At 36.9% G+C, this 25,716-nt stretch overlaps 2 protein-coding genes and 5 non-coding genes across 7 annotated transcripts; 6 read left to right on the top strand and 1 right to left on the bottom strand.

Moving 5' to 3' along the window:
• Positions 1 to 10,390: 10,390 nt before the first annotated feature.
• On the top strand, positions 10,391 to 11,559 carry LOC126756039 (dynein axonemal assembly factor 4). The gene has a single exon (XM_050468838.1). It carries the CDS (start codon positions 10,634 to 10,636, stop codon positions 11,393 to 11,395), a length of 762 nt encoding a protein of 253 aa, XP_050324795.1. The 5' UTR covers positions 10,391 to 10,633; the 3' UTR covers positions 11,396 to 11,559.
• Positions 11,560 to 11,804: 245 nt separating this feature from the next.
• On the top strand, positions 11,805 to 11,876 carry Trnat-ugu (transfer RNA threonine (anticodon UGU)). Its single transcript has one exon. It is a non-coding gene; the product is annotated as a tRNA-Thr (tRNA).
• A 3,612-nt stretch (positions 11,877 to 15,488) lies between these two features.
• On the top strand, positions 15,489 to 15,560 carry Trnat-cgu (transfer RNA threonine (anticodon CGU)). Its single transcript has one exon. It is a non-coding gene; the product is annotated as a tRNA-Thr (tRNA).
• Positions 15,561 to 15,992: 432 nt separating this feature from the next.
• On the top strand, positions 15,993 to 16,064 carry Trnat-ugu (transfer RNA threonine (anticodon UGU)). Its single transcript has one exon. It is a non-coding gene; the product is annotated as a tRNA-Thr (tRNA).
• A 2,791-nt stretch (positions 16,065 to 18,855) lies between these two features.
• LOC126754442 (uncharacterized) lies at positions 18,856 to 19,591 on the top strand. Its single transcript, XM_050466401.1, has 4 exons — positions 18,856 to 18,915; positions 18,983 to 19,129; positions 19,205 to 19,378; positions 19,442 to 19,591. Exons 1-4 carry the CDS (start codon positions 18,856 to 18,858, stop codon positions 19,589 to 19,591), a joined length of 531 nt encoding a protein of 176 aa, XP_050322358.1.
• Positions 19,592 to 22,780: 3,189 nt separating this feature from the next.
• On the top strand, positions 22,781 to 22,852 carry Trnat-ugu (transfer RNA threonine (anticodon UGU)). The gene has a single exon. It is a non-coding gene; the product is annotated as a tRNA-Thr (tRNA).
• Positions 22,853 to 23,748: 896 nt separating this feature from the next.
• On the bottom strand, positions 23,749 to 23,820 carry Trnat-ugu (transfer RNA threonine (anticodon UGU)). Its single transcript has one exon. It is a non-coding gene; the product is annotated as a tRNA-Thr (tRNA).
• Between the last annotated feature and the right edge of the window lie 1,896 nt (positions 23,821 to 25,716).

A 25,716-nucleotide genomic window follows, 5' to 3' on the forward strand; every position in this document is an offset into this window, starting at 1 on the left:
CATCAAGCTGGTCATTCGCCAGTTACCAGTTGAAGGGTTCGAACGAGTCATCGAAAATTGGACTCTCGGATGGACAATCTGAGACGTAGCCGCAGCCAACATTTGAAAGAGATAGTCTTCAAGCAATAAAAGCCAAAGAATTTTCTTTCTAATGATAATAAACACTCCCTGTTAAATTTGAAGGATCTGCGTTTTTTCTGTAAAAAAGTAGGGAACCTTTTTATCCCACTATGTAGCCTATTTTGTATGCCTCCATAATTAGTGTTAAATTATTAAGCCGTATTTGAGCGTCATATGTTCCCGTATTATTGTGATATATCATATTCTAATGAATATTCTTCGTTCAAAATTTTTTCGTATATTTGTTTTAGGTGATTGTGTCAGTATCTGAGAATGTTTGGGACTTAAGTAATTGAAATCTTGCACTTTCATTACATTATTCGCAGGAAAGCATTCTTACAATATCGGGCCGTATACATTCTTCTTCTTCTTTATTGACATAGGCACCGCTTACGCGATTATAGCCAAGTTTATAACAGCGAGTCAGTTCTTTCTTTGCCAATGCGAAAAGGACTCATCAGATGTTGTCATCGTCCATGCCTCTGCACCATATAGAAGGGGGCGGGGGGTATGATGAGTGTCTTGAAGAGTTAGGTCCTTATTCATCGACAGAGAGGGCTTTACTTCTCAAGCCTACTAAGTCTGAAGTACCACCTGTTGGCAAGAGTTATTTTGCGTTGGATTTCGAGGCTGCCGTTGTTGTTGGTGTTAATGTTGGTTCCAAGATAGATGAAATTATCTACGACTTCGAAGTTATAACTGTCTGTTCTAAGATATGGCGAATGGTTAATATCTCGTCAGTTTTTGATTTTACAGGCCTAAAGCCACACTGATAAGGCCCAATCAGTTTGTTGACGGTGGGCTTTAATCTTTCACACTATACGTAGGTTGCTATATATATTTCTGGCCTAATAATGTAAATAGGCATATTTATCAACGAAAATGTTTTTTTTTTTTTTTTTTTTTTTTTTTTTTTTTTTGTCGATTGCTATTTTGTTTCGGGCTCATACGCATAGATCCATGATTCGTCACCTGTGACGATCTTATAAACGTCTTTTGAAGCAGCGCGATCGTATTTTTTCAGCATTTCTTTACACCAATCCACACGAGCCTTTTTTTGAGCGATTGTCAAATTGTGCGGGATCCAACGAGAACAAACCTTTTTTACGGCCAGGTGTTCATGCAATATCGAATGTATGCTGGTGGGAGAAATGCATAGGCATGCCTCTATCTGAAGGTATGTTACATGACGGTCTTGCATTATCAGTTCACGTACGGAATCGATGTTTTCTGGCACAACGGCTGTTTTTGGACGACCTTCACGGAATTCGTCTTTGAGCGAGCGTCGGCCACGATTGAATTCGTTGTACCAGTTTTTCACAGTGCTATAGGATGGTGCTTCATAGCCATACAAAGATTTCAGTTCATCGATGCACTCTTGTCGTGATAATCCACGTCGAAAGTTGTGAAAAATGATCGCACGAAAATGTTCACGAGTTAATTCCATTTTTTGGCCGAGATGAATTTTTTAATTCCCTGTAAATAAAACAATTCACGATTAAATGACAAAACGTTCTGAGTGATGTTATGCTAAAAATGTCAAACTTTCCAATGGAAATGTCAGATTGCACCTGGCAACACTTAGTGTTGCCCTAGGCCAGAATATATATAGCAGCCCTTGTACGCTCGATAGAAAATTATACGCGATGTTGAGGAGGTTTATCCCACGGTAGTTGGCGCAGATTGTGGAGTCTCCCTGTTTGTGAATTGAGCAGAACATACTTCAATTCCAATCGTCGGGCATGCTTTCGTCGGACCATATCTACAAAGAAGCTGATGCATGCTCCTTATCAGTTCTTCGCCGTCGTATTTGAATAGCTCGGCCGGCAATCCCCCGCCGCTTTGTTGTTCTTCAGACGGGTAATTGCTATTCGAACTGCTTCATCGTCGAGCAATGGAACGTCTGCTCCATCGTCATCGATTAGGGAATCGGGTTCGCCCTCTCCTGGTGTGATGCTGGTATTATCTATGCTTTCACTGCCATTCAGCAGGCTGGAGATGTGTTCCTTCCATAATTTCAGTATGCTCTGGACATGAGTCACTTGATCACCTCGGGGGGTTCTAGAAGAGTATGCTTCTGTCGTGAAACCTTCTGTTAGTCGCCGCATCTCTTCGTAGAATTTTCGAGCACGAAACCTCTCGGCCTGCTTGTCAAGCTCGTCGTACTCACATATTTCGGCCTCCCTCTTTTTTTGTCTGAAATGTGTCTCGCTTCCTTCTTCAACTCCCGATATCTCTAGTTTTGGTAATAATTAGAATCTATCAGCATCTAGCGAATATTTTTTTTAAGTTTAAGTTTCGATTCCAGTGTCTAATAAGTTGAAAATTCTTAGCTTAGATCGGAGGAATAGGAGAAAACATTAGCTTTTCTATAAGTATTAGTCTTTTTGCAGGTCATTTTTTACAATTTGAAGAGTATTTTAGCAACAGCGATTTTCGAGTTTTCATGTCGTAATATGTTTATTTATTATTCTTATTATACATATTTATATGTTTTATGAGCAATCTTAGTTCAATCAAATAAGCCAAAACTTAAGGAATCCTACCTTCTGCATTCTACCCCTAAACTCCACTGACCACCATTAAATCACAGCTAGCAAATATTTATTATTCATAAATTTTGAATCTATCTTCTGGTTGACAATAAAAGCTATAATAAATCAGTTTTATTGGATTTGCGTAATCTCAAGGGCAAACACAAGTTTCGTTAGAAGTTTTTTCCCGACATTTTTCTAATCAGTAGGCACATCTCTGATTGTACTTCACTTTAAATGTATACATATCTATATTTATAACTTCATATAACTTCATTGTGTTTCGGACAAAGGCGGGAAACCACGCAAATAATCAGGATGTTACACATGTCCACTGCTTATTAAAAAGTACTCAGTTTTCGGCTACACACTCAATTCTTGTACACAGCATGCGCTTGTTATCTCTTTTTTATGACATTTCAGTCAATAAAAAATTTATCTCGTCACAATACGCGCATGTAACTGTCACAAAACTGTAACTATAATTCAATCTCGATATTGTCAGAACAATTACAAGCAAATGTTGCTTGATCTGTGCGTGTATCTCTTCGACAAAAGAACAATGGGCTTGCAATCAGCGAGGGGACTAATGCTGCATTGCATGGGGGTTGGAATGCTGCAGTCAAACAGTGAACGCCTCGATAAATGCAACGCAGCATGTGGCAAATGTTGCAACACTGGTACAGTAGTAGAATAGATGTCGCATTTCAATAAATGAGCGCATGGGTAGTTATCGCGTGTCCCACGACAGAAGTGTTATGTGTGTGTGTTGTAGCCAAAGGTGGAAAGGTTGCAACACATGTAAAGATGATGATAATGACGGGCGCAAAGAGCTGCTGTAAGAGCAGCCCTGTGTTCAGCATTTTTTGTTAGCATCCAAATTGATTGCATAAAATCAGAAATGCAGCTGAAAAGCATCGATGATTTGAGTCGTTAACGCCGTTATTATTTATGCATATCGAAAATTAAGCAGCAAAATAGGCAACCACAAAAACTGTGGTCACGAGTGACCAGAAAATACAAAAAATAAATGCTAAAGAGAGGAATAAATGCGAAGCAATATGATTGCCCTCTATGGCTGGACATGGCACGGCAGCTAGAAAAAATGCTAGAGAAATACATATAACGACAAATATGTAATATATCTGAACCGCCGAACAGCTGTGCCATTAATTTTGTCGCTGTCCCGCTGTTATTGCTGTTGTTGTCGCCTGTCATTGGCCGGCCAGCGACTTGTAACACACCGGCGTTCACTTGCCGCCTGCTTTTTATTCTAACTTCGTCTATTATAAGCTGGCGCTGCATTACTCCGTTGTTATTGTTATTGTAGTTACTATATATGCGTGCGATTCCACGCGCACACACATTCTCTTTACAACCATTAACCCGTCTGTCTGCACGACTTTGATTGACGGCTGACATGATCATCACCACGACCATGACCATCACAGTCAGACAGTCAGATAGATAGCCCGTTAGCTATTTGCCGCGGCCTGTGGCTGAGACGGGTGTTTGGTGGCAGCGCGCTTGTGCGCATGCGTGACGTTTTACAAGCGCAAAGTGTCAGCGTTTCCACTACATAGTTTTACATGACACATTCACAATCACACACACATACATACTTACATTTGTACCCGCTGCTTGTTGGACGCCGCACATTTATGACAAATGTTCTGGCTGCTTATTTTACACGCTTATTCACTTACTTTTCCATATGTCGTGTTCGCATGTGCAACTTTTGTAACACAAATGGCTGATAATCATTTGTAGGACTGAAGCAGGACACGTGTCCTACTCGAGCTGTGGAGATATTTTTGATTTATTTGACTCGTTTAAGGGTTGTGTTGTGCGTTGTTGTTGCAAAGAAATGTTGCAATATCAAAGCTGCAACACATTTGTTAAATTTGGGTTATACATACATACGTCAAGTCAAAGAACCGGTTCTTCGCCGCCGTCGTAATAATTCAATTAATCATCATGAATACCTTGATGCGTTTGATTAATCTTTTTTGAAAATAAGACACATTTGAGTAGCGAATACACTTTGTCCCGTGGTTGTTTTTGTTGTTGTAACGGTTATATTATATAATCCTCGCATGAGTGATAAGCCTCAGGTTGGTTGTCATCGCGGTCATCTAACGGCAGACCCAGGAAACACACTGTTTCAACGTGCTCGGACCGTAGGGAGAGGTATACTAGATGAGTGGGGTTTGTAGGGCATGCAAAGAGGTGGTTAGATCCATGCGGGACTCGTTGCATGCTGAACATATATTTGGTATGTCGGGACGATTCTGGATAAGTAAGAGTTTAACCTGATACAGTATCCAGAACGAATTTGCGCAAGGTTCGCTCTAGATTTTCGTGGCAACTCGAAACTTTCGTCTGCAATGTGTGACACCAGGAACACAATTTACTGGCTCCACAGTGAATGACGATCAGTGCGTGTATAAAGTGGTTTCTACAAAAACAGTCCAGCAGATATTGCTTTTAGGGAAGTTCGTTATGTTCTTTAACCGGAAGCATATGGGCTCGCTGTGAATTGTTCGACCGGCAACATTATATATAGTCCAGAGTACAATGTTCTGACACATCTGAAGCTTCTTTGGCTGCGTTTCACTGCATCTAGGCGACCGGCCCGCCAATTGCCTTGTATATTGCCAACAACGTTTCTTTGTCTGTTCGTAAAATATCTTAGAACTATTAACAGTCGGAATTTTAAAGTCATCGACTATAATGTTACTGTCCGCATTATTTCTTCCAGTTCATTGATATGGTCGCTGTGGATTTAGTGGGGGAAAGTGGTATGTTTATTGTAGAGAAGAAGCGAGAACGTTCGAAGAGATAGCCGTTTACTGTTGAGCACATGCTATCGATTCCATTGTAGTGTTAGGTTATTGTAGCTGTTTTCCAGTTTAAAGGTCAAACTAGGATTTTTAGAGTATTATGAATAGGAGTATACCATCATATATCGACCAATGGTCTTGAGGTCATAAGTCTTTTATCACATAAATGGTTAATAACAGATACTAGATAGTCCTCCTAACTGTTGAAAGTAGTGAGAGGAAACATGCTGTAACCATATTCTCATCAATTAGGGACAATTGAGACAAATTTAAAGGGTTACATGGGTTTACGAATTGCAAAAAATCGACTTTGTCTTATTAAATTCTACAACTAGAATATAGTCCAAAATTTTCTTTATGATCCGAGTAATAGTTTCAGAGGTATAGCCTTGAGAACTTGTGCGCTCGAGGCTAGGTACTAAGTGCGCCGTCTTTAAACGCGTTGTTCTTGGTTGGCAAGATTTCTCGAGAGTTACTGAACCTATGTTCATGGAATTTTACACAGGTCTTTGGGATACCGCTTAAAGACTTGGACAAAGGATTTTTTTTCGATTACAACTATTTAAATAAAATATGAAATTTTCACTGAAATTTTAATTTTTTTGTAAAAATGTTTGCAAATAATTAAATTTTCAGTTTTTTCCTTCGTATTGAAGATAGTATACCAAATTTGACTTCGCCAGAAAAAAAAATATTTCCATAATTTTAATACAAATCTTTACTATCGTATTCTAAATGGGCTTCTGAAAGTTGTAGGATGCCAAAGCTCAATGCAATGTTCCATAACTTCAGTCCTTTCAGAGAATATTGGTTTTTTCGGTTTCGACTCATTTTGGAGCTGCATTCTCAAGATTCTTGAACAGTTTCGACGTAATGTTCATACACCCATATCTTGTCACCAGTAATGAGATTTCAATGTAGGGTACTCAGCTATGTTATCAAGCACCTCTTTTGCGACTTCTACTCGACGTTGTTTCTGCGAAGGATTTAGGTATTTTGGTACGACTGCTGCATTGAAGCGCTTCTTACCCAAAACATTAACCAACCTGTTGAGTCAATCCATAAGAGATTTTGAGGTTCTCTACTATCGCTCTGTTTCCAACACTAAGATTTTCAAAACTGTTTTTTTTTTTTTAATTTCGCCGATGCTATCATCGTTTAGTGAAGTAAATGGAAAGCGCTCATTAGGAAATTTTTCGATTATTGCAGATCTGCACAGAAGGCTTTCTGTCACTCATATGCTGGTATTCGTAGTAAAAAAAACTCCCTATAAAAGCTGTGATTCAATCAAAAATACAAAACTTCAAGCAAATTGAACAACGATAATTGTTTTGCATGACAATAATTGCCAGACAAATTTCTCGTGACGTAAATAAACAGCGGCCATAGACACTAATTGATATATGGAGTTCAAACTTCACACGAACATAAAAAAAGGTTCTAGCAATCTATAATTTTTTGTTATGAATCGCTTTGTCGCAAAGTTGAAACCGACCAGTCCATGTGAAATTAACAAAACATAGAACTCGGTTCATATTTAACCCCAACCGCTATATCTGTGGTATACACCGTAAATATGTTTCAAATATATTGACGTAGGTATGTGTATGCTTCCAATCAGTATACTAAATATATTAATATTAATTAGATGCGTGATTCCAAAAATAAATATGGCATTAATGGTAGAAAATTAATGGAGAAAGGAAGAAAATATAAGTATACTCAGTAGAATTATATATACCTGCAATCAGTATACAACTTGCTGCAAAAAACTGCACGTGCTGCATAGTTAATTATTTCCTTTACTCCCTTTTATTTCAACTAATGACTTATTTATTTCCCATAAAACCCCAATTCCCCATAAACACATTTACTTATTTTTGTTTGTTTCGATAAGTAAATATAGTAGATATGCCCTATTGGAAAAATAAGAGAACTGTATAGCGTTCCACATGGCTATTGTAATGAATGTATTTTAAAGAATTAAAAAAAAATTAAAAATATGTTTTTGATAACAATTAACTGCAATAAGTTCACAAATCATTGTCCAATAGGTTTCCTCGCGGTAACGTTAAAAATCTTAACGAATTCCTTTCCTTTTTAACTGTTCCGCCTTTGCGAAATCAATGTTAAACCTCTTTGAAAGTCACACCTTAATCATTCCTCATAAACAAGGGAAGGGGAAGCAGCATAAGTTTACTAGCTTCACAAGGAAGTTGCCAGTAGCAGTCTAAGTTGGATTGCCTTCTTGAGGATCAACTTTAGAAGCAAAAAAACCTAACCTAACTACACGAGTAGAAAATCATAAGTTTGATTGGCTATGCTACTATAAATCCTATTAAAATTATTTTTCCAGCAGGTCACAATTCTAAGAAGACTTGCAAAAAGAAATGTTCAAGAAGGTAATGTTTGATTAGCATATGTAGTTATGCAAATAACACTTTTGGCACAGTATTGCAATTACCATTGATATCCATGTATCGACAGTTATTTGTGTATTTACTCCTTGCATAAGGGTGGTACAAAAAATACTTTAAATCAGTCGTATAAAATTAGTGTAATAGCAAATTTTTTCCTATGCTTTGGGTTAAAACGCAACTAGTCGTAGGAATAAGTAACATCTGTTTCTTATTCTTCATTATTGGCGTAGGCGCCGCTTACGCGGTTATTCCCGAGCGTCAATTGGGGGCTCAAAGTGTCCTGCTCAACCTTGTCTTTCCGACGAAGTGGAGGTCTTCCTCTTCCTCTGTTTCACCCGGCGGGTACTGCGTCGAATACTGAGCTGAGCATCGAATTCAGAGCGTTTTCATCTACTCGGACGGCATGACGTAGCCAGCGTAGCCGCTGTCTCTTAATTCGCTGAACTATGTCAACGTAGACGTATATCTTGCACAGCTCATCATTTCATCGACTGCGGTATTCGTCGTTGCCATTCCGCAGAACCTTTCTCTCGAAAACTCGTAACGCCGATTCATCAGGCGTTGTCATCGTTCATGCCTCTGCACCATATAGCAGAACGAGAATGATTTGTGACTTGTAGAATTTGGTCAATGAATTTATAACCGAAATAGTCTATTTAAAAATAAATAAAGAAGGACTAAGTTCGGTGCAACCGGACGTTTTATACTTTCAAAATTTACAAGGAATACCTTTTTTTTAAGAAAAACGTTCTACTTAATTTCATAGAAATATCATCATATTAACCGATATAAACTCTTCAAAGCATATTTCATTGCATTTATCAGTTAAAAAGTCTAAATGGACGGAAATCACATTGGAGCTCGAGGAAGCTCTGAACTCATTGAATTAACGTTTGGCATTCCTCAAGTATGCTCTAGAGTAATTTTCACGCAATTTTGTATGGATAATTCCCACACTGACCGACATATTGGACATAAAATCAACTAAACTAACGAAAATCATTATAAGTAGGAAATGGGAGCTAAGGTATTTACTGGACGATTTCATTCCATAAACTATAGTATACCCTGTTTTATAAGTTCACTTAATTTTGCAAAGATACCTGATCGATTGACCAATATGTAAAGTATATATTCAAGAAGTGGCTGTTTGAAAATTTTTATGTTTGGTACGTGGGGGATATAGGAAGTATTGTCATGATCCACTTTTAGCATAAGACTATACTGTTATTAGAAATATATTTTAAGCGAATTTCATTAAGATTTCTTACATATCGGTCAATATATGATCTATAAAGTCAACCCTAAGTTCGAAAGTCTTTATACATATTAGATATATGAGGGCTAGGGAAAGTATTTACCCTATGTTGCCCATTTTTGACACAACCACGTGATGTTATTAGAAAAACATTCTCTTCGCATTTCAATAATATTTCTTAGCGACTGGGGTACACATATACGTTATATGATGCCTTGAAAATTTTTTGTCTGATTTCGACAATTTTGCAACCTGAGATGGAGTCGATAACGTCTTTGAGTCTCTCTTGAGGCTTTCAGTGCTTTTAGCGAATTTCTTCTTTATTCATTAGATTGTTGAACAGTTTCGACATCATATTCCTAAACTCACATTTCGTCGACAATAATCAAGTGTTTAATGAATGCAGGATCCTTAGCTAATTTGTCAAGAATTTTTTTGTGTTCTCAACTCGACGTGGTTTTGCTAAAGTTTCAGGTCTTTTGGTACGAATCTACCATCAACAAGTTTTCTTCCCAAAACCTTAACTAAAATCTTTTGGATCGATCCAAAAGAGACTTTGCGATCTTCTAATACTCGCATCTGATACCAACCCGATGATTTTCAAGTACAGCTTGCTTTACTTTCTTGATATCATCGACATTAATAGAGGACGATGGAACATGGGAGTTATGAAGAAAGTTTTTGATAACTTCTCGATCTTCACTGAATACTTTGTGTCACTCTAATGCTTGTATTCGTGATAAAGTAGATTCCTCAAAACACTTTTGCATCTTTAATGATTCCATAACTGCGATTCCTTTGGAAAAACAAAATTTCAAACTTAACTTTTTACAAAGATTTAATTGAGATACATATATCGAGGCTTATTGGAGAAGTCTGTACTCCGATACTTCAAGAGATGGAAATGTATTTAAACGTAATGGTTGAGGTTAAGAAGAAATACTTATATACTAATACATATCTAAGTAATTAATAAGTAATTTTCTGTTAAAATGTATGAGTGTAAACTGAATAATAATTTAAAATACCTTCAGAAAACTCACATCGTTCTACATTTTTGCGTGTATTGTTGAACCACCCCTTGTTTATATTATTATAAGTATGTATGTAAGTGTTTACTTACATAAACTTTTATGCAAAGCGGTGGTCGTCATTTCGCTGCTCAAGCGACCAGGCAGGACGAGCAAGCTATCAACTGTATTGTTTGGTCGATAAATCTATCGAATGCGGTAGACAGGTATTGAAAGAAAAAGTAAATAAATATTGATACAATTTCTTTGAAGTATAAAACAAACACGGAAGTCAAAAACAAATCAAAATCGAGCGACAGCAATCAATGAAAACACAATTTCTATTCACTTCGATTTCGCCTAGATCAGACAGAGGTCAACACTTGCCGAGAGACAACAGAAGAAGAACTTTGCGGTCTGCATACAGTCAGTCTACAAGCCAACAGTCATGGTGCAAGTAACACAAACCGAAGAAGATATTAAAATAATTATCGAATTGAATCGGCTGATAACGCGCAAACCGGATGTCATCCTATTACCACAATATATCAAATTTAATAATCCACCAATATTCTTTGAACGCCATCTGGTGCACGAGATCGACGAGGTGACCAGTTTTTGTCGCATTTTCAAGAATGAAGCGCGTATTGTGCTCGTTAAGAAGCAGAAAGGCATCTGGCCCGAGGTATTTCAAAAGCTTTCGAAAGACGACTTGAAGCAAAAGCGTTTAGAGATTTCCGATTTAATTGTGGAGCGTAATAAAGAGCGTGATAAGCTGGTGGTTGAGCGGTTTGAGCAAAAGCGGCGTATGGAAATCGACAAAGAGGTAAAACGCGAAACGGCAATGAGAGAGCGCGTCAAGCAGTTTCAGGAGAATGCGCGTCGTGAAGCGCTGATGGTAGGTGTTCGCAAGGAAACACACACGAAATCACAGGCAACACCTCAAATGTCAACACCGCCGTCGGCAACCATCAACAACACCAACATAACGGGACAGCGTATTGGCACGCCAGCGGTGCGGCCGTGGGCGAGCATGCGAAGTGGTGGCAAAATAAACGTAAGCTTTTCCAAATTTACATGGAGCACACCGAAACGAGAGTCACAGGAGGGCATACCCCGACCATTCACCATGCACGACATGCAAAGCAGCAACGCGCCGCAGGAGAGTCAAGAGCAGTGCAATGTGAATGACTTGAATGCAACAGATTGAACGCGAAATGCAATTTGATATTGTGTAGATTTGCTATCGGGGAAATTTAAGAATATCGATATATACATACATGTACAAGTATGTATGTAGATGCTTGTGAAGTATGAGGAAATATTTTATGGACTGTCGGCATGTGATTTTTAAATAAATAAATGAATAAATAACTGAAGATTCAATGCTTTTAAGACTAGTGTGCTTTTCTCTCTATATATTTGAAGCTAGCAGTGAGACGCCATTTAGGTAGAATGATGTCTGAAAAGTTTACTGGAATTTTGCCATCGAGATATGCCATACATATCATACAAGACTAACGCATTGTACATGAAATTGCTTTTAAAGTAATTAGAAATGATAAGTTTTTTACTATAACGAAGAAAGTCAGGTTTTATATGTAAGTTTCTATTTAAGCGCCTCTTTAGCTCAGTGGCAGAGCACTGGTCTTGTAAACCAGGGGTCGTGAGTTCAATCCTCACAGGAGGCATATCATCCTTTATTGATGTTTTTTACATCAACTACGTAGTAGCATTTGCTGAAAATATCGGGTGATTTTTTAAGAGCTTGATAACTTTTTTAAAAAAAAACGCATAAAATTTGCAAAATCTCATCGGTTCTTTATTTGAAACGTTAGATTGGTTCATGACATTTACTTTTTGAAGATAATTTCATTTAAATGTTGACCGCGGCTGCGTCTTAGGTGGTCCATTCGGAAAGTCCAATTTTGGGCAACTTTTTCGAGCATTTCGGCCGGAATAGCCCGAATTTCTTCGGAAATGTTGTCTTCCAAAGCTGGAATAGTTGCTGGCTTATTTCTGTAGACTTTAGACTTGACGTAGCCCCACAAAAAATAGTCTAAAGGCGATGAATTGTTCTCCGAAGTTTTCCCTCAAAATGGCCATAGAATCGCGAGCTGTGTGGCATGTAGCGCCATCTTGTTGAAACCACATGTCAACCAAGTTCAGTTCTTCCATTTTTGGCAACAAAAGTTTGTTAGCATCGAAATAGCGATCGATTCACCGTAACTTTGCGTCCAACAGCATCTTTGAAAAAATACGGTCCAATGATTCCACCAGCGTACAAACCACACCAAACAGTGCATTTTTCGGGATGCATGGGCAGTTCTTGAACGGCTTCTGGTTGCTCTTCACCCCAAATGCGGCAATTTTGCTTATTTACGTAGCTACGTCAAGTCTAAAGTCTACAGAAATAAGCCAGCAACTAGTCCAGCGTTGGAAGACAACATTTCCGAAGAAATTCGGGCTATTCCGGCCGAAACTCGAAAAAGTTGCCCAAAATTTTTAAGACGCAGCCGCGGTAAATTACTTCAAAAAGTAAATGTCATGAACCAATCTAACTTTTCAAATAAAGAACCGATAGATGCTTTTATGGTTTAGTCAAATATCAAGCTTTTAATACAATTGAAAAGCTCGTTACCTTCGAGTATTTTTAGTAAATACTACAGACCCTTTTAAAGGTAGATGCTTTGTGGTTTAGTCAAATATTTTACTATACAATAAAAGCTCATGAGTTCAGCCCTTACCTTACTTAACCAGTAGCCCTTCAGAGACATTAACTTTATTGATGTGTTTGCTAACTAATTATATTCGGTATATGATTTGAAAATAAAGTAGATAACTAGAATATTCTCGAACTGTAAGTTCATCACAACGAAATAACCTCATAACTAACTCTACGTATACTGGATGTCTACATCTGCTATATACATATATGAAATATTAGTTTAAATAACTCTAGTGTATGACCAGAAATAAGCGAATACCTGCATCTGTCAAATCCTGTGTGTCCCGTAATAGACCATCCATTTTTCATTTAGGTGATTCCCAAAGATTATTCATATCATTGGCCATTTGTTCTGTTTTCTCCAGACTGTAAAAGGAAGCGAAGCAAATGGGTCTGGAAGTGAACGAGTGCAAGACGAAATATCAACAAACAAACATTCGTCACAATCGCGACTTGACTCCCAAGTCACTGTTGACAATCGTCGTAGATAATTTCGTCTATCTTGGAACCAGTATTAACAGCACAACAATATCAGCCTCGAAATCCAACGCAGAATAAATCTTACCAACAGGTGGCTACTTCGGGCTGAGTGGACACAACAATAACCAAACTCTATTTGTCACGGGTCACAAGTCGACGTTTCAAGTTTTCGAGCGAAAGGTTCCGGGGAAGATTTATGTTTCTCTACGCATTAGCATTGGCGATTATCGCATTCGATGGAACGATGTGGGATATACGACGACATTGAGAATATTCAGCGAATTAAGAGACAGTGGCTACGTTGGCTAGTTCAAATCGCCCAAATGGATGAAAACACTCCGGCTCTGAGAGTATTCGGAAGTGGAAAACCCCCACACCGTTGGAAAGACCTGGCTACACTTGGAATCTCCAATTGGCACCAAACAGCGAAAAGGAAGAACGAAGAATAAGTTTTATAAAGAACCAAGAGGTCTAGTATACCGCTCCTAAGCTATTGAAGTATTTGTACGGCTGTAACATGGCGACTCGATTCAATAGACAACAACGGTAATGTTATTGACTCCTGTTGTTGTTGTTGTTTTTATTTAACGAAATCTCGATGACGCACTATTTCGTTAAAACCGCTGCACTACTTTCGGGTTGTCGGGTTCTGGTATGAGCTTAAATATGTGTTTAAACTGCTATAATTTCCAGAATAGCATATATGATATGGTTTGACCTATGATTATACATACGTTAGGTTAAATTAGGTAAATAGGCTGATTTTTCGAAAGGGCAAGAATAATCCCACTTAGACAGCTAAAGGCGCTTGTATTGTGATGCCCAGAACTTCTAGGTATGGAAAAGAAAAGAACGTTGTATAACGACAAAGTGCCAATTCGTGTTCGTAGAAAATATGGTAACCAAAATGCTTCATTCTTATTCTAACGTCAGCTGGACAGCGAATGAGAAAGTGTTGAGATGTTTCCATCTCCTCTTCCTTGCTACAACTTTTGACATTTTGCGTTCTCCAAAACACTTAGCCTCAACTCGTGAGGGCCAATTGCACAGTGCCCAGTTAAGATAGCTTGTAGTTCAAGGGTCCTTTTTCATAAACATTGGTTGCTGACTTAAGCTTGCTGAGCTAACACTAACCTATATATCCAACGCCCGAATGCAAGAAGCAGAGTAACACCTGATCGTTTCCAGCCTGATGGGATTCGGCCAATGGTGTCCGTTTGCATAAAGACAGTGGAACACCTGCTCATTGGCTCTACGGTTCCCGATGATTTCGGCTTGGTTAGGCACCCAGACAAGTTTGATATGGAAGTAGGTTGATGCTATTGCTAGTGAGGTCATTCACTCCTTGACTAGCTTGCAGCTCACTGACAGGGAGCTCAAGGTCCGTATAGCATCTCTGCCATCAAAGTAGATATACACCTCCCTAATAGAAACCGCACTTCGGAGAAGTACGTCCGCTGCTCCTTTGATGGTTGCCACTTCTGCTTGAAAGACACTACAGTGTACTGGGTTTCAGTTCTTGAAGTTTTTAAAAGTGTTAACAGGTCCTCTGTGAATAACATAGAGTGCCTGCTTTAGAGCAATTTGTCCGATCTGTACTATCTGAGATAGTAGTATATTTTGGAAATGTGTTCTAAATGTGTCTTGGTTGTAGTTTTAGACAGGTTTCCATATATGGATATGCCTCTAATTTGAAAGATTTTCACACTTCAACAGTTGGTCCCCCGGTATCTACAGGTCTATATAAAACTGGATCATTCTGGTTAAAAAACATACCAATTCTACTCTAACAGTCTTTCAAATCTCAATATAGTTTTTGTTAAAAGTAATCTATAACTAATTAGATCATTCATTTGATTGGCAGTATACCATAAATCTAATAAGTAACTAATATAAAAAACTATTATATTTTAAGCACAGTGCTTTCAACTAAATTATGAGTATCAGTATTCTACTTCTCTGTTATTTACCCAAAATACATAGCATATGGTACAAGATATCACTAAAATTATTGACCTATATAACTGTAAACGTTAATATTCAAAGTTCAAGTTAATTTCTTAAAACTTTCAAAATGGGAGGGTGGTATTTGGAAGCCTCTTTAGCTCAGTGGTAGAGCACTGGTCTCGTAAACCAGGGGTCGTGAGTTCAAACCTCACAGGAGGCATAACACAGCGTGTCTTTGTTTTTTAAGTGGTGTTCCTTAGAACAATTAAACCTTTAAGATCTTTTATTAGATCATTTATAGTTAGCTTCAGGGCATAGTTATATGTAGTTAGTTAAATGAAAGCTCGGTATAATAAAGCGCGCCTCTTTACTTGGCGGAAATATTTAAAAAGATCTGTAACAATTGGTGGTTTCCTATCTGCAAAGATGCACTCTACATAATGAAACCTTAATCATTAAATTCAAATTCATCACTTAGAAAGATGCAATCATCATAAGTATATCATATCCATATGAAATTTTCTTTTTAAATTTGACGAGAAGACTATGTACTTGAATGCAGCATCTTCGAGCTTCAAATTATTTTTTAATTGATTAAATATTTTAATTGATGTCAAATCATACTTGACTATTAATTTAAGCTTATTTAAGCGCCTCTTTAGCTCAGTGGCAGAGCACTGGTCTTGTAAACCAGGGGTCGTGAGTTCAATCCTCACAGGAGGCATAACAGAATTATCTGAATATTTTAAAGTTTCCTTTGAAATGCTATTATTACACGAATTCCTGCAACATATCTGTTTGAAAAGTTGATAAAGTTTGTTCGATTCGCTACTCTCTAACGCTTGACAATTCTAAAACAACTGGTATTAAATAACAATTAAAGTCTTCTGTTGTAGTAATATGGTCCTTTGTTTAAACTAGTTAAATATTGGGTCCCTGGGCTCCGAATATGTTTTATGTAAATTATCACCTAATTTTTAATACTCTGATTAGGTTATATCAACTTTTCATCGAAGTTTGTAACACTCAGAATTAAACGTCGGAGAGAGATCCTATAAAATATTGGGTAGTCGAAAAGTCTTTTCGCATTTCTAGTCAAAATCAACTTATTATTTTCTTATATTTATAATAATAAATGAATAAACAAATATGTACCATTTTGGTCAACCACTTTTTCCATTTTTCCGCTAGACACATTACCATCAGTGTAAAACTTTCTTCACTCGAAATCGAAATTGCGAAATTTCCAGAACGGAGGCGAGCGAACCATTGTTGTGCTACACGAACCGATACAGCTCGTCTCCGTAAACTTCACAAATTTCATTGATGGCTTGCGTGGCATTCTTCCCTTTTTATACAAAAATTTCAAAATATAGCGAATTTCTTCATTATTTTAATTAATTTTGTGAACAGCTGTAAAAGGCTTTTTCGATTATCCAAATATTGCTGTCGTTCAAAAAGTATTGCTGAAGACCGCAATCTTTAGATTCCAAGACGTTTTCAATAATTGGGACTGTCTCAAACCACAACCTGGCGTACTTTGAGAAGGTATTTAGGCTTGCATCCGTAAACAATTGTTTTTACTCAAGACCTGAATCCATAGGACCACCCTAAATGTCGTGAATTCGCTGATTTTGCCTTGGAACAACTCGAAAACGATAACGATTATTTTAAGAAAATCATTTTCTCCTCATCGTAGAAGTGCGAAGAAAATTCACAAATTATTCATTAACAACCATTGCACCACTTAAATTGATAGTTTGATAAAGTTTTAGGTCTGTTGGTAACATCGGTTCGTGCTTCTTTCGAAAGGAGGCTGGTGATACCGTTAGACCGATCGATGATAACCAACTTTTTATGACCGCAATTGGAGAAAGTTGATCTTTTCAACACCTGGTTCCAACAAGACGGGGCGTTGCACGAAAAGTTCGGAGGCTCGATGATTTCAAGAAATCGTGGCATTAAATAGCCTCCAAGTAGTTGTGATTTAACACCATTAGACTACTTTTTGTGGGGTTACTTGAAGTCATTGGTCTTTAATAGTGAGCCAGACTTTCTTCAAGCTTAGATATCAATATTGAACGTGCTATTTATGACATGCGATTTGATTTAGTGATAAAGTACTCGAAAATTGGGTTCATCGAATTCGTTCCTGCAAAAGAAGTGGAGACCATGTGAATGATGCCATATTCAGAACTTAATTGTATCGATTGTACTTCACGTTAAATAAAAAACATTAGAATTTCCTTAACAATTAGTGTGTGTTTTTTTTTAAGAAATCATATCACTCTTTTTGAGAAACCCTCTAAAACCTTCGTGGCGAGAAAAGTCGTTACGTACATAGATGAGTCGATTTAGTGATGCCAGTCTGCCTGATCGATATTAATCGATCAATATCCACCTTGTTGGGGTAACTTTTTAATTTGACAAGATATCTAAAGGAAATTATATATCCGAATATAATAGCATATATAGTTGAGATCGGACAACTCTAGCATATATGTAGCTGCCATGCAAACCATCCAATCAAAATAATGCATGGGAAACCTATTTATTTGTGAAAGATATTATAGCTTCGGGGAAACTAAGTTAATTTTTTTCTTATTCTTTAATTTTTTTACTTTCCATTCAAATTTAGTATTTAATTTTCATAAAAAAAGCTCACTTAATAGCGATAATTGTTCCACAGTGTTCGGGTTATGTTGGTCGTGTACTTGATGTACGAATGTACATGTCGGATTTTCAATGATCATACGCGAAGTACATATGTATATTTATACCCTGAACAGGGTATATTAAGTTTGTCACGAAGTTTGTAACACCCAGAAGGAAGCATCTGAGACCCTATAAAGTATATAATGTATATAAATGATCAGTATGTTGAGCTGAGTCGATTTAGCCATGTCCGTCTGTCTGTCTGTCCGTCTGTATATATACGAACTAGTCCCTCTGTCTTTAAGATATCGTTTTGAAATTTTGCAAACGTCATTTTCTCTTCAAGATGCAGCTCGTTTGTCGGAACTGCCGATATCCGACCACTGTAACATATAGCTGCCATATAAACTGAATCAAGTTCTTGGGAAACTTCCTCATTTGGCCATACTGTTCACTCGATAGTAATTACGGAGCAATAGATTATTCGGGTTACATCAAATCAGTTGACGCTCATCTGTACTTGACACGAACAAGAATGTTGTGTATGGTCAGCTGAGTTGATTTGATTGTGTTTTTGGCAGGAGTATTTGATCTGACTTAACCATACTCATTGCAGCTCTTTGCTACTGTGCATATGTACATATGTATATACAAATATGAGTAAAGGTTCCGGTATTTGAAATATTTTGGTAAAAAATTGCCTTTTAATTGAACTATTAGGTTATTTAAATCATCGGCCACAACATTTATTTATTTCTGATAATATCAATACATTATACATATGTATGTATGCGCATTAAACACCATTTAAAACTCATTTGAGTCGCATCAGCCATTCAAGTCGGTCCAATGTGCGCAAAATGTTGATATTTTCGAAAACGAGTTTCTTGCTTGCAATAATAATTGGATGTGCAGAAGCTGTAAGTTTCCAACGCCATAAGTTGTATACAGTTTTAATAAATATATATATATCACATACGTTTATAGAAATTTAAAATGACAAATGTAAAATGCCTTTCGACGAACGAATCGTTTGCCAAGTTCAAAACGTGTCGCCTGAAAGCCGTAAGACGCAACATCAATGAGTTATCGGTCTACGTAAAGTTGCTGCAATTGCCTATTGATAACGTGAAGGTGTGTTGACAAGTGTAGTTTTATTTTATGTTTATTTTTTGTTTTATATATTAACCAATTTAAAACTCTTACAAGATCGTTTTACAACTGAAGAAACGCAATGACTATCGCAACCGTTCGATTTATGAATTTGGGGTTGACGCTTGCGCTTTCCTTCGCAACAAACGTCGCAATCCCTTGGCTGACTTATTCTACCAATTTTCGGGCCTTAAGAGTCACAGTAATGCAAATCACACTTGTCCTTATGATGTAGGTATTGGGAACATTTAATCGATCTTATTCAAAAACACGAACTTTCAATTACTTTTCCAGCACGATATTATTTTGGATCGATATTTTATCGATGATAAATTTTCCAGTTTTATACCACTGCCCACAGGATCTTATGAAATACAAACCCGTTGGGAGACTGATGGCGTGAAGCGAGCTGATGTCAACACTGTAATTGAGGCATATGACTAAAAATTATTAAAACTTTCCAAGATTTGTTTTTAAGAATATATAGAAAAAATTAATTAATGCTTTTGGGGGATTAAATTTATTATTTGGTTTATTTATTTAATAAAAGTATAACGGTTTTAACGAAAAAGAAAACTCCAGTGCCAATGTTTCGTCGCCAATCGGAGATTTCAAGCGAAACCAGGTCTTTCTGCACCTAGTCTTTCCAAGTGTCGTAGTGGAGATCCTTCTCTTCCTCTACCTTCCCGGAGGGTATTGCGTCGAATACTTTCAAAGCTGGAGTGTTTTCGTCCATTCGGACGGCATGACCTAGCCAGCGTAGACGCTGTCTTTCAAAACGCTGAACTATGTCAATGTCGTCCGCTTTATCGTTATCGATTGGGGAATCGGGTTCGCCATCTTCTGCGGTTATGCATTCACTGCCATTCAGCAGTATAAGGGTTCCATGCATAATTTTAGTATGCTCTGGACATCGGTTACTATAACACCTCTGGGGGTTCTACAAAAGTATGCACCGGCCTTAAAACCTTCTGTTAGTCGCCGCATTTTTTCGTAGAATTTTCGAGCTCTGTAAGCAGAGGGAATCATTGTTCCATATTTCTTCAAAAATGAAGCCACCCATTAAATTACAGTCAATGGCGAACGCTATAGAGCCATAATGGATTACTTTTTCGTGACTGAATTGTAGGATGTTGATGTGCACGACCTTTGGTTCCAACAAGCCAGCGCTAAATGGCATACACCCAAGAAAACATTCAATTTATTTAAGGGTGAGTGCATTATCTCTAAACGTGGGCCGTGGCATGGCCTTCAAGATCGTGTGATTTAACACAGCTTGACTATTTCTTGTGAGTTTATGCGAATTTGCTTCTCTACGCAGTTAAGCACGAGCTGATTGAAGCTTTGAAAGAGAAAGTGGTTGACTTGGCTGGAATTTATTTGAGGTAGCCACAGCGGTCACTTGCCCGGAATTCTTTTTAAAACATAAAGGCAAACCCTTGTCTTTATAATAAAGCTCAATCTGGACCATTATATCAAATTATGAGCGTTTTCTTTGGTTTTGAGCACCACATGTCTAAAAAAAACACCTCACAATACTGATCGATTTTTATTCATACTGTGAACAGGGTTTATTTAGTTTGCCACGAAGTTTGTAAAACCCAGTCCCTATAAAATAACGAGCTGAGTCGATCTAGTCATGTCCCTCTATTTCTATACGTATGTATACGTGAACAAGTCCCATAGCAGTTTTGAGATATCGACCTGAAATTTTGCATGCGTTCTTTTCCTCTCTACATACTGCTTATTTTTCGGAACAGCCAATATCAGACCACTATAGAATATAGCTGTCAATTAAACGGAACGATAGGAATCGATTGCTTTTATGGAACACTTTTTGGGGGGCTAAGGGAAGTATTGGTAAGATTCAACCCATTTTTGACATACAGATATACCATTATAAGAGAAGGATCATCCCTTAATTTCAGTTATATATCCCACACATTAACCGCTATTTTCGATCAAAAGTCAACTATAGGAACCGGGGTTTACATATTCGGTACCTAGGGTCTTGAACAGTTTTGGTTAGATTTGAACAATTTTCGGTCATAAGATGGCAATCACTAAAGGCATTATTCTAGCAAAGTTGTATCCCGTTATATTATATGGTCCTTTATTTGCATACTGGAAAGTTAAAAAATCAAGTGGCGTTAAACAATGTGTTATATGGGAAGTATGGGTGTGGGTGTCCGATTTCGTCTCCTGCTACTGTTCGCTTTAGAAATGGTTCGATTTCATTTCTTTTCAGCAAAGAATCGTAGATGTTAATTCGGTCCATCAAATTTTTCACAGATTTCACATTCATGTGGTACCCAAACATAGAGCTTCTTTCTATATCCAGCCTTTTTTAAATGCTTAGCAATGTCATGCCTGCTTATGTGACGGTCCTGGTCACTCATTTCATCGACTTTTTCAACGATAGGTCGACCAGAGCGAGGTGCATCTTTCCCCGAATTTTGAAGCTTAAAATCTCACCTTTCCAACACTATATTGTATGACACAATGTGATTGGTAGCACTGGAGATATACGACTGCAACACATCTACACACGACATCTACTGACAAAATACGAAAAAACTTTTTCGACGACCCAATATAATACTCTGCAGCCACAGGTTGCAAAGGAATAAAGGTACGGAAAGTTGCCACGGCTATCACGTTCACTTAACCAGTACATATACAGCTGTAAGCCCGGCCAAGATTTCAAACGAGTTTTCTGAAACTAATAGGGAATTTCTACCGCTTTCTACCGCTATAATGGGAGAAGGGCTTACACTTGTTTTATACGGTAATATAGGGCAAAGTTAAACGTCACTAACAAATTTGTATCACCGGCACCAAAACTTAAGTAACTGCTCTCAATTAAAAAAAAAAAAAAAATATGGAACAATTTTTCATCAAATAACATTTAAAATATTTATTTTTTACGTGTAATTACTAAGATCGATGGCAAGAGATCCCTTGTTGTGGGGCTCTTAACAGGCCATTGCCCTATTGACGTCCACACAGTAATGCTATGGTATGGAAGAAGATGAGGTAGAAACAACTCAACACTTCCTTCTTGTTTGCCACGCGTTTGAGAGATCAAAACTTAAATTAAACGCCTGTGCAAAATTTGTATTGGCTACTAAGCGTTTAGCTAATTTAGAATTTCGAACACAGAAGTTCTTCTTTTCTATGGCCTCACAAAGGATTACGTATTATATAGTAGTCCAAATGTGATCTTTGATCAGTCATCTAACCTAACCTACTTGCAATTAAAAAATTGTCAATTTCGGAACTACATAAATTGCCTAATATTATGATTCCTCTACTCTGTACACTTACTGTTTGAATTTAGGAAAATAACTGTATTTTTCTTAGGATATTGATGTGTTTCTCCACACCCAAACGACTGTGGAAAATACTAATAGTAATTCTCCCTCACTTCATATCTTCAACATTTCGTTTTATGCTTCCAAACGAAACATATGTTTTTGGCGTTATCAAACCATCACAATGTTTTTTATTTAATGAATTTTGATAAACAGTTGTCTAGCTTTTCGTTTATTTGCTAAATTTATATTCTAAGCTACACTTTTATTTGCTAAAATTTGAAAATATTGAGAAAAATATTTTTTGCGAAAGTTGTGAGCCTCTTTAGCTCAGTGGCAGAGCACTGGTCTTGTAAACCAGGGGTCGTGAGTTCAATCCTCACAGGAGGCATTGATATAAGTAAATTTGTTTACTTTTTTGATCTAATAGTGTTTTTGATCCATACTATTTACATATATGTGTGTATGTATGCATGTTTAATATGGCACAAAATATTGACTACGAATGCCATTTCAACAATAGTCTTTTCATTTCAATATTATTTATGGACTTTTTATTCTGATTCTTACCTGCCCAGTAATGCTAAACCCTTTGCCAAATAATAGCCTCATTAACGAGATTTTCAATTTATTATTCAAAAGTCAAAATGCGCGTAATTAATCTAAAAGTTTGCAACCCCTTAAAATGATTTTCGCCTTTACATTGTTGTAAAGCAGAAGGGTTGCTAAGTGCGCAGTACAAGAGAAGAGGGTTTTTTGCAGAAATCGCGAAAAATATTAAAATGCGTGCGGTAATAATAAGCATAAATCAAAGTGTCTGCATATGAGATGTGTTTGGAGGGATAGGGTGGTAGGTAGGTGACTCATATCGAATGGAGTATGCATTAGCATCAAAAGATATCGAAGTAAAATTTACCACTTAATGTAATGGACCCATATATGTATGTATTTACATATTTTATAAAGAACTAAAAGTATTTATTTTTTGAATTTTATTTTCTGCAAATTAGAAGTGGGAAGATCGCAGTCAGTTAATCAAACGCTGACAGTTGTTAGTCCAACTTACATAGTATGGAAGGAATTATATTTTTAGAATTATTTTTTAGAATAGAACAATTAATTTCCCTTGCACAAGTACATTTTTTTAATTATTTTCTTTTTAAGCATAACCCTTCAACTCTTCATAACCCATAATTTCCACAAATATGTACATACATATGTACATACAGTACACTTGTGTTGTATATAAAATAAGCAGCTCATAAAAAATGCTGTTGTATTTGTCTATGCCTCCTGTGAGGATTGAACTCACGACCCCTGGTTTACAAGACCAGTGCTCTGCCACTGAGCTAAAGAGGCGCTTGGGGCTGATGGCGCCAAATTAGCAACGCGACATATGGTGAAGAATATAGTACATGTGTGTGCGTGTATGAGTGTTGGCGCCAAAAATTATCTCACTGTGGCCTAAAATAGAAATTTCGCAAGAGCTGGAAGAAGTTTAATTAAAGATTTTGAAAGCTTCTAGTTGTTGTTATTAGTAGGTGAAAGTCAAATATGAGTCACTGTGCTTCGCTTATCGAAAGTGAGCATCAATATAAGCACATACATATTATTAGTTATATATGTACATATGTGAGTTTGGGTGTACCATATGCCTGTATGACTTATAAGTAATAAAAGTTCTATGAGCTTAATATGATGCTTACGAGGTCAAAGTTTACTTTAAATAGTAAGGACCGTTTCCACAATGTCTAAATAGCAGCGATCTATCAGTTAAGTATTAGTTAACTTAACCAAAACTTTTTCTTTCCGCACAGAACCATTTTTTAACAACAAATTTACTGTGAGATGACTGCTATCCAGACATTGAGAAAACGGCCCTAACTGTATCAAAAGTATATTGAAATGTATATTAATATAATTCAATTTTTAACATTTTCATCGTTTTAAGAATATTTTATAGGGGTTTAAAAGAAATAAATAACTAATAATTAATTAATACGTTAGCATTCAACTTAAAAACATTTTCAATCGAAAATATTATTTAATATTTTATTCAAAACTTTTTTTTTCAAATTTTAAACACTAATTCTTTACAAAAATTATTACTCTACCTCTTGCACGAAAACAAAAATTCCCTTTTGAGCGCTTTTAAGTATATTCGCAACACTTTTTAGCGGACAGACTACTTTTCGAAGATTTCAACCTTTCGTTTTCTGCTAACGAGTTGCGTACGCTAGATGTCGCCTAGGCAACATGTTTACCGAAACTGTCCAATAGAGCGCGCTAGTATTTATAAAATGTTGCTTTTTATTGAGATGATCAGATAAGCCCCCGAATTCTTGTTTCCGTAGTTACCGGTATAACCTCATAGTAATATTTACAAAACACATTTGTGTGTTCAGATTACAACCATTTTCAGTATTAAGTTTCTTAGAACGTCAAGGATTGGTCTTCCAAACTTTCGAAAAGTAAAAGTTTGTTCTTAGTTGGCTAGATTTACGGCAAGTTAGTTACAATTAAGGGGTCAGTAGGGTAATCTTTTTTAAATTTTGTTTTGCACTTTCTGTTCCTTATACCCTTAGAATTAATGTAGAAACCCACTTTACCATTGGAAGGTTTCGAAAAAGGACCAAAAATAATAATACCGCTCGGCATTCGGAGCGCTCGGAATGCACACCTACAACTTTAAACGCGTTTTTCAAACTGGCGGACATGATTCCGATCGAACTACTCAACCGATTTGCTTAACTTTTTTTTTTTTTTAATGTTCACAAAACGCCTGGCTATCGTCCCTACTAGATTCATAATTTTTTATAATTTATTGACAATGTTATGACAAAATTTATGTAAAAAAACATGAAAAAAAATTTAAAAAAACGTTACTAACTTTTTTATTTATCATAATTTTTTCATGATTTTAGTAGGGGCGATAACCATTAACGTACTTTTTAAGAATAAATTGGGATTTTGTGTTTCATCCAAACATGAGAAATTGTGTACACCAGTGAAAAAACGCATCTCATTCACCCAGCCATTTCTCCGATAGATGTCATCAAAAAATTCCGAAATAAATTTGTTTATACACTCCACAGTATACCTCGTGATATGTGAAAAAAGTTCTATTGTAGAATAAAAATTTCTATGAAAAAAAATGTCAAAAAAAACAGCCCAGATTCTCCAGTTCCCACAGTTGTGAAAACCATTTTCTGGAAAGGAAGGCAGAATACTGTGAGTCCCAGTCAAGTATGCATA

The sequence above is a fragment of the Bactrocera neohumeralis genome, chromosome 4 (genome assembly GCF_024586455.1).
Source record: "Bactrocera neohumeralis isolate Rockhampton chromosome 4, APGP_CSIRO_Bneo_wtdbg2-racon-allhic-juicebox.fasta_v2, whole genome shotgun sequence".
In the NCBI taxonomy this organism is placed as follows: Eukaryota; Metazoa; Arthropoda; class Insecta; order Diptera; family Tephritidae; genus Bactrocera; species Bactrocera neohumeralis.